Source organism: Schistocerca piceifrons, unplaced genomic scaffold (genome assembly GCF_021461385.2).
Source record: "Schistocerca piceifrons isolate TAMUIC-IGC-003096 unplaced genomic scaffold, iqSchPice1.1 HiC_scaffold_2116, whole genome shotgun sequence".
Taxonomy (NCBI): domain Eukaryota; kingdom Metazoa; phylum Arthropoda; class Insecta; order Orthoptera; family Acrididae; genus Schistocerca; species Schistocerca piceifrons.
Genome location: NW_025728027.1, coordinates 396,777 through 408,223, shown reverse-complemented (window position 1 = coordinate 408,223; position 11,447 = coordinate 396,777). Strand labels below are relative to the sequence as shown.

Sequence of the window (11,447 nt, the reverse complement as noted above, 5' to 3'; positions counted from 1 at the left end):
GGTTCCGATGCAATTTCTGTGTTTCATCGTCAATATGAAGGTAAGCTGGATACAGTAAACCTGAAGTGAAGCAGCGGAATGTATAACTAGTGTCACAGGAATGGCCCAAAACATAGATGTTAATAAGAGTCTTTTTCCTTGTACTTAAGTCGGCATTGTGCGTTTTCTATTTAATTCCGATGTTATTTTTGTGTTTCATCGTCAATAAGACGGTCAGAGGGATATAGTAAACCTGAAGTGAAGAATCGGAATCTATAACTAGTGTCTCAGGAATGGTTCAAACATAGACAGTAAGAAGAGTCAGTTTACGTGCACTTATGTCATAAATGTGCCTTTTGTATTTAATTCCGATGCATTTTCTGTGTTTAATCGTCAATAAGGTCAGAGGGATACAGTAAACCTGAAGTGATGCATCGGAATCTATAACTAGTGTCACAGGAATGGTTCAAAACATAGACAGTAAGAAGAGTCAGTCTTCTTGTACTTAAGTCTGCATTGTGCCTTTTGTATTTAATTCTGATGGAATTTCTGTGTTTCATCGTCAATAAAAAGGTCAGAGGGATACAGTAAATCTGAAGTGATGCATCGGAATCTATAACTAGTGTCACAGGAATGACAGTAAGAAGAGTCAGTCTTCCTGTACTTAAGTCTGCATTGTGCCTTTTGTATTTAATTCTGATGGAATTTCTGTGTTTCATCGTCAATACGAACATCAGCTGGATACAGTAAACCTGAAGTGAAGCATCGGAATCTATAACTAGTGTCACAGGAATGGTTCATAACATAGATATTAAGAAGAGTCTTTTTTCTTGTACTTAAGTCGTCATTGTTCCTTTTCTATTTAATTCCGACGCAATTTCTGTGTTTCGTCTTTAATAAGAAGGTCCAAGGAATACAGTAAACCTGAAGTGAATCATCGGATTCTAAAACCGGACTCACAGGAAAGGTTCAAAAGATAGACAGTAAGAAGAGCCAGACTTCTTGTACCTGAGTCGGCATTGTGCCTTTTGTATTTAATTCCGATGCAATTTCTGTGTTTCATCGGCAATAAGACGGTCAGAGGGATACAGAAAACCTGAAGCGAAGCATCGGAATCTATAACTAGTGTCACAGGAATGGTTCAAAACATAGACAGTAGGAAAAGTCAGTCTTCTTGTACTTAAGTCGGCATTGTGATTTTTGTATTTAACTCCGATGCAATTTCTGTCTTTTATCGTCAATAAGAAGGTCAGCTGGATACAGAAAACCTGTAGTGAAGCATCGGAATCTATAACTAGTGTCACAGGAATGGTTCAAAACATAGACAGGAAAAAGAGTGAGTTTTCTTGTACTTAAGACGGCGTTGTGCATTTTCTATTTAATTCCGATGCAATTTCTGTGTTCATCGTCAATACGAAGGTCCAAGGAATACAGTAAACCTGAAGTGAAGCATCGGAATCTAAACCCGGTGTCACAGGAAAAGTTCAAAACATGGACAGTAAGGAGAGCCAGACTTCTTGTACTTGAGTCGGCATTGTGATTTTCGTATTTAATTCCGATGCATTTTCTGTGTTTCATCGTCAATAAGAATGTCAGAGGGATACAATAAACCTGAAGTGAAGCATCGGAATCTATAACTAGTGTCCTAGGAATGGTTCAAACATAGACAGTAAGAAGAGTCAGTTTTCTTGTACTTAAGTCGGCATTGTGTCTTATGTATTTAATTCCGATGCAATTTCTGTGTTTCATCGTCAATAAGAAGGTCAGAGGGATACAGTAAACCTGAAGTGAAGCACCGGAATCTAAAACCCGTCACACATGAAAGGTTCACACTTTCTACAGCAAGAAGAGTCAGTCTTCTTGTAATTTAGTCGCCATTGTGCCTTTTGTATTTAATTCCGATGCAATATCTGTGTTTCGTCGTCAATAAGAAGGTCAGAGGGATACAGTAATCCTGAAGTGAAGCATCAGAATCTATAACTAGTGTCACAGGAATGGTTCAAAACATAGACAGTAAGAAGAGTCAGTTTTCTTGTACTTAAGTCGGAATTGTGCCTTTTGTATTTAATTCCGATGCAATTTCTGTGTTTCATCGTCAATAAAAAGGACACAGGGATACAGTAAACCTGAAGTGAAGCATCGGAATCTATAACTAGTGTCACTGGAATGGTTCAAAACATAGACAGTAAGAAGAGTCAGTTTTCTTGTACTTAAGTCGGCATTGTGCCTTTTGTATTTAATTCCGATGCAATTTCTGTGTTTCATCGTCAAGACGAAGGTCAGCGGGATACAGTAAAACTGAAGTGAAGCATCGGAAACTGTAACTAGTGTCACAGGAATGTTTCAAAACATAGACAGTAACAAGAGTCAGTCTTCTTGTACTTAAGTCTGCATTGTGCCTTTTGTATTTAATTCCGATGTAATTTCTGTGTTTCATCGTCAATAAGAAGGTCAGGGGGATACAGTAAACATGAAGTGAAACTACGGAATCTATAACTAGTGTCACAGGAATGGTTCAAAACATAGATATTAAGAAGAGTCTTCTTTCTTGTACTTAAGTCGGCATTGTTCCTTCTCTATTTAATTCCGATGCAATTTCTGTGTTTCATCGTCAATAAGTAGGTCAGATGGATACAGTAAACCTGAAGTGAAGCATCGGAATCTATAACTAGTGTCACAGGAATGGTTCATAACATAGACAGTAAGAAGAGGCACTCTTATTGTACTTGAGTCGGCATTGTGCCTTTTCTATTTAATTCCGATGCAATTTCTGTGTTTCGGCGTCACTAAGAAGGTCCAAGAGATACAGTAAACCTGAAGTGAAGCATCGGAATCTATAAATAGTGTCACAGGAATGGTTCAAAACATAGACAGTAAGAAGAGTCAGTCATCTTGTACATGAGTCGGCATTGTGCCTTTTGTATTTGGTTCCGATGCAATTTCTGTGTTTCATCGTCAATATGAAGGTAAGCTGGATACAGTAAACCTGAAGTGAAGCAACGGAATGTATAACTAGTGTCACAGGAATGGCCCAAAACATAGATGTTAATAAGAGTCTTTTTTCTTGTACTTAAGTCGGCATTGTGCGTTTTCTATTTAATTCCGATGTTATTTTTGTGTTTCATCGTCAATAAGACGGTCAGAGGGATATAGTAAACCTGAAGTGAAGAATCGGAATCGATAACTAGTGTCTCAGGAATGGTTCAAACATAGACAGTAAGAAGAGTCAGTTTACTTGCACTTATGTCATAAATGTGCCTTTTGTATTTAATTCCGATGCATTTTCTGTGTTTAATCGTCAATAAGGTCAGAGGGATACAGTAAACCTGAAGTGATGCATCGGAATCTATAACTAGTGTCACAGGTATGGTTCAAAACATAGACAGTAGGAAGAGTCAGTTCTTGTACTTAAGTCGGCATTGTGATTTTTGTATTTAATTCCGATGCAATATCTGTGCTTCATCGTCAATAAGAAGCTCAGCTGGATACAGTAAACCTGAAGTGAAGCATCGTAATCTATAACCAGTTTCCCAGGAATGGTCAAAACATAAACAGTAAGAAGTGTCAGTTTTCTTGTACTTAAGACGGCATTGTGTCTTTTGTATTTAATTCCGATGCAAATCCTGTGTTTCATCGTCAATAAGGAGGTCAGAGGGATACAGTAAACCTAAAGTGAAGCATCGAAATCTATAACTAGTGTCTCAGGAATGGTTCAAACACAGACAGTAAGAAGAGTCAGTTTACTTGCACTTATGTCTTAAATGTGCCTTTTGTATTTAATTCCGATGCATTTTCTGTGTTTAATCGTCAATAAGGTCAGAGGGATACAGTAAACCTGAAGTGATGCGTCGGAATCTATAACTAGTGTCACAGGTATGGTTCAAAACATAGACAGTAGGAAGAGTCAGTTCTTGTACTTAAGTCGGCATTGTGATTTTTGTATTTAATTCCGATGCAATATCTGTGCTTCATCGTCAATAAGAAGCTCAGCTGGATACAGTAAACCTGAAGTGAAGCATCGGAATCTATAACTAGTGTCACAGGAATGGTTCAAACATAGACAGGAAAAAGAGAGAGTTTTCTTGTACTTAAGTCGGTCTTTTACATTTTCTATTTAATTCCGATACAATTTCTGTGTTCATCGTCAATAAGAAGGTCCAAGCAATACAGTATACCTGAAGTGAAGCATCGCAATTTAAAACCAGTGTCACAGGAAAAGTCCAAAACATAGACAGAAAGAAGAGCCAGTCTTCTTGTACTTGAGTCGGCATTGTGCCTTTTGTATTTAATTCCGACGCAAATTCTATGTTTCATCGTCAATAAGGAGGTCAGAGGGATACAGTAAACCTGAAGTGAAGCATCGTAATCTATAACTACTGTCACAGGAATGGTTCAAACATAGACAGTAAGAAGAGTCTGTTTTCGTATACTTAAGTCGGCATTGTGCCATTTGTATTTAATTCCGATGCATTTTCTGTGTTTCATCGTCAATAAGAAGGTCAGAGGGATACAGTAAATCTGAAGTGAAACATCCGAAACTATAACTAGTGTCACAGGAAAGGTTCAAATCATAGACAGTAAGAAGAGCCAGTCTTCTTGTACTTGAGTCGGCATTGTGCCTTAAGTTTTTAATTCAGATGCAACTTCTGTGTTTCATCGTCAATAAGAAGGTCAGAGGGATACAGTATACCTGAAGTAAAGCATCGGAATCTATAACTAGTGTCACAGGAATGGTTCAAAACATAGACAGTAAGAAGAGTCAGTTTTCTTGTACTTAAGACGGCATTGTGCCTTTTGTATTTAATTCCGATGCAATTTCTGTGTTTCATCGTCAATAAGGAGGTCAGAGGGATACAGTAAACCTGAAGTGAAGCATCGGAATCTATAACTAGTGTCTCAGGAATGGTTCAAACATAGACAGTAAGAAGAGTCAGTTTTCTTGTACTTAAGTCATCATTGTGCCTTTTGTATTTAATTCCGATGCATTTTCTGTGTTTCATCGTCAATAAGAAGGTCAGAGGCATACAGTAAACCTGAAGTGATGCATCGGAATCTATAACTAGTGTCACAGGAATGGTTCAAAATATAGACAGTAAGAAGAGTCAGTCTTCTAGTAATTGAGTCGGCATTGTGCCATTTGTATTTAATTCCGATGCAATTTCTGTGTTTCATCGTCAATAAGAAGGTCAGAGGGATACAGTAAAACTGAAGTGAAGCATCGGAAACTATAACTAGTGTCAAAGGAATGTATCAAAACATAGACAGTAAGAAGGGTCAGTCTTCTTGTACTTAAGTCTGCATTGTGCCTTTTGTATTTAATTCCGAAGTAATTTCTGTGTTTCATCGTCAATAAGAAGGTCAGCTGGATACAGTAAACCTGAAGTGAAGCATCGGAATCTATAACTAATGTCACAGGAATGGTTCAAAACATAGATATTAAGAAGAGTCTTTTTTCTTGTACTTAAGTCGGCATTGTTCCTTTTCTATGTAATTCCGATGCAATTTCTGTGTTTCGTCGTCAATAAGAAGGTCCAAGGGATACAGTACACCTGAAATGAAGCATCGCAATCTAAAACCGGCCTCACAGGAGAGGTTCAAAACATAGACAGTAAGAAGAGCCAGACTTCTTCTACCTAAGTCGGCATTGTGCCTTTTGTATTTAATTCCGATGCAATTTCTGTGTTTCATCGTCAATATGACGGTCAGAGGGATACAGTAAACATGAAGTGAAGCATCGGAATCTATAACTAGTGTCACAGGAATGGTTCAAAACATAGACAGCAGGAAGAGTCAGTCTTCTTGTACTTAAATTGGCATTGTGATTTATATTTAATTCCGATGCAATATCTGTGCTTCATCGTCAATAAGAAGCTCAGCTGGATACAGTAAACCTGAAGTGAAGCATCGGAATCTATAACTAGTGTCACAGGAATGGTTCAAAACATAGAAGTTAATAAGAGTCTTTTTTTCTTGTACTTAAGTCGGCATTGTGCCTTTTCTATTTAATTCCGATGTAATATCTGTGTTTCGTCGTCAATAAGAAGGGCCAAGGAATACAGTAAACCTTATGTGAAGCATAGGAATCTTAAACCGGTCTCAGAGGAAAGGTTCAAATCATAGACAGTAAGAAGAGCCAGACTTCTTCTACCTGAGCCGGCATTGTGCTTTTTGTATTTAATTCCGATGCAATTTCTGTGTTTCATCGTCAATAAGACGGTCAGAGGGATACAGTAAACCTGAAGTGAAGCATCGGAATCTATAACTAGTGTCACAGGAATGGTTCAAAGCATAGACAGTAAGAAGAGTCTGTTTTCTTATACTTAAGTCGGCATTGTGCCTTTTGTATTTAAATCCGATGCATTTTTTGTGTTTCATCGTCAATAAGAAGGTCAGAGGGATACAGTAAATCTGAAGTGAAGCATCGGAATATATAACTAGTGTCACAGGAAAGGTTCAAAACATAGACAGTAAGAAGGGCCAGTCTTCTTGTACTTGAGTCGGCATTGTGCCTTTTGTATTTACTTCAGATGCAACTTCTGTTTTTCATCGTCAAAAAGAAGGTCAGAGGGATACAGTAAACCTGAAGTGAAGCATCGGAATCTATAACTAGTGTCGCAGGAATGGTTCAAAACATAGACAGTAAGAAGAGTCAGTCTCCTTGTACTTAAGACTGCATTGTGCCATTTGTATTTAATTCCGATGCAATTTCTGTGTTTCATCGTCAATAAGAAGGTCAACTGATTACAGTAAACCTGAAGTGAAGCATCGGAATCTATAACTAGTGTCACAGGAATGGTTCAAAACATAGATATTAAGAAGAGTCTTTTTTCTTGTACTTAAGTCGGCATTGTTCCTTTTCTATGTAATTCCGATGCAATTTCTGTGTTTCCTCGTCAATAAGAAGGTCCAAGCAATACAGTATACCTGATGTGAGGCATCGGAATCTAAAACCGGTGTCACAGGAAAAGTTCAAACATAGACAGAAAAAAGAGCCAGATATCTTGTACTTGAGCCGGCATTGTGATTTTCTTATTTAATTCCCATGCAATTTCTGTGTTTCATCGTCAATAAGACAGTCACAGGGAAACAGTAAAACTGAACTGAAGCATCAGAATTCTATAACTAGTGGCATAGGAATGGTTCAAAACATAGACAGTAAGAAGAGCCAGTCTTCTTGTACTTAAGTCGGCATTGTGCTTTTTCTATTTAATTCCGATGCAATTTCTGTGTTTCGTCTTCAATAAGAAGGTCAGAGGGATACAGTAAACCTGAAGTGAAGCATCGGAATCTAAAACCGGTCTCACAGGAAATGTTTAAATCATAGACAGTAAGAAGAGCCGGCCTTCTTGTACTTGAGTCGGCATTGTGCCTTTTGTAATTAACTCCGATGCAATTTCTGTGCTTCATCATCAATAACACTCTAAGCGCCAAGCCCGTAAAATTTACGGGCCTGGGATCGCGCGAAAATCACCAAGCCCGTAAAATTTACGGGCCGCTACATTTAATTTCATTCAAAACACTGCAACGTTATTTCTACGGGTTTGGCCAGCGCTATACGTTTTTCAGATGTTTATTAACAAAATGCGTCCATAGATGTCACGGCAGCGCTGTAATTCATGTTAAAACTTATCTTTGCGTTCTCAGTCTGTATATCATTCAGTTGTTTGTCATCATGTTTCGGCGCGGTTTATCAGACGCAGAAATTGCGGATTTGATCAATCATAGCGACACTCTGGATAATGTAGAGAGTGATTCAGACGATTCTGAATGCAATGGTGTGTTTGAAGGTACGTATTTCCGAATTTTCCACGTAATTGTGCAGTACGCACATATCTGTTGAACATGTGTAAACGATGTATGTAGTTACACATAATGTGATATTCTTTTTAGAAGACGAGATTGATGACAGTTTGTCTTCAGATGAAGACGAGAATGATGTTGAAGGTGTTGCTTCAAATCCAGCAGCTGTGCCGTATCCGAAAGACAGTGAGTGGACTGCAGTTGACACCTACCGACCTCTGCCTGTCAACACGACACCCAGGCAGATACTAGTGGATATTGATGAGTCGAGTTCTGTACTGGATTGCAGTAAAGTGTTCCTTACTGACAGTGACGTAAATGAACTCAAGAGACAGACAAATTTGTATGCATCACAGACAATACAGAAGAAAAGAAGAGGAAATAATCTGAAGCCCCATTCAGTTTTGAGTTCGTGGAAGCCAGTGACTATAAGTGAGATGAGGCGTTTCTTGGGTATTATTTTCCACATGTGTGTTTCGAAAAAGCCCAAAATTGCGGACCATTGGAGCACTAATCCTGTTCTTAGTTGTAACTTTTGTCCCCATGTCATGAGCCGTTTGCGTTTCACTCAGATACTGTCATGCTTGCATCTTGTTGACAATTCAAATCAGAAAAAACCAGGCGAAGATGGATTTCATCCACTTTACAAAGTTTTGCCATATTATAATAATTTGAAGGAGCGATGTATCCAGGCATATCGTCCCTCAGAAAAAGTGACAATTGATGAAGGAATTTGCCCATTTCGAGGTCGTGTGAGTTTCCGTGTTTACATGCAAAATAAGCCTCATAAGTATGGACTGAAAGTATATGCTGTTGCTGAAGCCAGTAGTGGCTATGTTGTAAATTTTGAAGTTTATGCTGGTAAGCATATTGTTGACAATTCTTCGTCTGCGGTTATTTTGCGATTGTTGTCTGACAGCAGCTTGCTGAACAAAGGCCACACTGTGTATTTAGATCGATTTTATTCCAGTCCAGAGCTATTTCAGCAACTGGCAGAGAAAGGCACTGGAGCTGTTGGTACTGTGAACAAATCCAGGAAAGGATTGCCTAAAGATTTAGTATCTGCTACGCTGAAAAAGGGCGAAATGTCTTTTCGGCGTAAAGATAATGTATTGGCAATGAAGTGGAAAGATAAGAGAGATGTGTATACATTGTCTACAAGGCATCAAGCAACATTTGGTACGCATACTAAGAGAAATGGGTCTGTAGTATTGAAACCACTTCAGGTACTTGATTACAACCTCAATAAAATTGGAGTGGATATTGGAGACCAACGCCTGCAGTACAATCCGTTCCAGCACAGAACTGTGAAATGGTGGCGAAAATTATATTTCCATTTGCTGCTTATGGGAGTATCAAATGCATTTTGGCTGTACAATGCAGTGCACAGGAAGAAAATTACAATAACAGACTTTATAACAGTGCTTGCAGTTCAGCTTGTTGAAGACGACACACTTGAATTCATTCCAAGAAATGAAGGAACTGTAGGTCGGCTAACAAAGAGACATTTTTTGCAGCACATACCTGCAACTACTAAGAAGTATGCTGCTCGTGTGTGTCACGTGTGCAGTTCCAGGAGCAAGAAACAGAGTGGCAAGGCTTCTCGCAAAGAGACACGATACGAATGTGAACAGTGTGGCGTTGCACTCTGCCTGGAACCTTGCTTTAAAATTTTCCACACTAAAAAACAATATGATTCTGTGTGAAATTTATATGTAATACTGTATACTATCAGAAACATGTAATGTAGTGCCACAATTTTGGTTAAAAATAAATCACAATTGTATTCCCTTATTCGTATGACTTTTTCTAAATTCTTAAAACATCTAAGTGATTTCTATAACTGTACCTTAAAGCTGTGCATTGTAAAGTAGTTTCTTTCACTCAGAATTAAAGTAGAAATGTGCAGCTTCAAGATGGTACCAAATTTGCCACAATCCAAACAGTAGATTTGATGCAGTAATTTTTTTAATATTGGTAAAATTGCCCGGTTTCTAGGGACGGGTGCATAAAATAGGCCTGGTACAGAGAGTGATAAGAAAGTCAGCTGGATACAGTATACCAGAAGTGCAGCATTTGATTCTATAACTAGTGTCACAGGAATGGTTCAAACCATAGACAGTAAGAAGAGTCAGTCATCTTGTACTTAAGTCGGCATTGTGCCTTTTGTAACTAATTAAGATGCAATTTCTGTGTTTCATCGTTTATAAGAAGGTCAGAGGGATACAGTAAACCTGAAGTGAAGCATCGGAATCTATAACTAGTGTCACATCAATGGTTAAAACATTGACAGTTAGAGGAGCCAGTCTTCTTGTACTTGAGTCGGCATTGTGCCTTTTGTATTTAATTCCGATGCAATTTCTGTGTTTCATCGTCAATAAGAAGGTCAGAGGGATACAGCAAACCTGAAGTGAAGCATCGGAATCTGTAACTAGTGATACAGGAATGGTTCAAACCATAGACAGTAGGAAGAGTCAGTCTTCTTGTACTTAAGTCGGCATTGTGCCTTTTGTATTTAAGTCCGATGCAATTTCTGTGTTTTATCGTCAATAAGAAGGTCAGAGGCATACAGTAAACCTAATGTGAAGCATCGTAATTTATAACTAGTGCCACAGGAATGGTTCAAAACATAGACAGTAAGAAGAGTCAGTTTTCTTGTACTTAAGTCGGCATTGTGCCATCTGTATATAATTCCGAAGCAATTTCTTGTTTCATCGTCAATAAGAAGGTCACAGGGATACAGTAAACCTGAAGTGAAGCATCGGAATCTATAACTAGTGTCACAGGAATGGTTCAAAACATAGACAGTAAGAAGATTCAGTCTTCTTGTACTTAAGTCTGCATTGTGGCTTTTATATTTAGTTAAGATGCAATTTCTGTGTTTCATCGTCAATAAAGAGGTCCGAGAGATACAAAAACCTGAAGTGAAGCATCGCAATCTAAAACTAGAGCCACAGGAATGGTTCAAAACGTAGACTGAAGGAAGAGTCAGTCTTCTTGAACTTAAGTCGGGATGGTGCCTTTTGTATTTAATTCCGATGCAATTTCTGTGTTTCATCGTCAATAAGATGGTCAGAGGGATACAGTAAAACTGAAGTGAAGCATCGTAATCTATAACTAGTGTCACAGGAATGGTTCAAATCATAGACAGTAAGAAGAGTCAGTCTTCTTGTACCTAAGTCGGCATTGTGCCTTTTGTATATAATTCCGATGCAATTTCTGTGTTTCATCGTCAATAAGAAGGTCAGCTGGATACAGTAAACCTGAAGTGAAGCATCGGAATCTATAACTAGTTTCACAGGAATGGTTCAACACATAGGCAGTAAGAAGAACCAGTCTTCTTGTCCTTGAGTCGGCATTGTGCCTTTTGCATTTAATTCCGATGAAATATCTGTGTTTGATCGTCAATAAGAAGGTCAGAGGGATACAGTAAACCTCAAGTGAAGCATCGGAATCCATAACTAGCGTCACAGGAATGGTTCAAAACATAGCAGTAAGAAGAGTCAGTCTTCTTGTACTAAAGTCGGCATTGTGCCTTCTGTATTTAACTCCGATGCAATTTCTGTACTTCATCATCAATAAGAAGGTCAGCTGGATACAGTATACCTGAAATGAAGCATCGAAATCTAAATCTAGTGTCACAGGAATGGTTCAAATCTTAGACACTA

The 11,447-nt window shown here is 38.4% G+C and overlaps 1 protein-coding gene across 1 annotated transcript; it reads left to right on the top strand.

Annotated features, from left to right (window-relative positions):
- Positions 1–7,572: 7,572 nt before the first annotated feature.
- On the top strand, positions 7,573–9,485 carry LOC124742021 (piggyBac transposable element-derived protein 4-like; the record flags this gene model as incomplete). The annotated part of the gene is made up of 2 exons (XM_047248746.1): positions 7,573–7,766; positions 7,870–9,485. Coding segments are annotated over 2 exons (1,810 nt in total), but the record flags the coding sequence as incomplete, so codon positions are not given.
- Between the last annotated feature and the right edge of the window lie 1,962 nt (positions 9,486–11,447).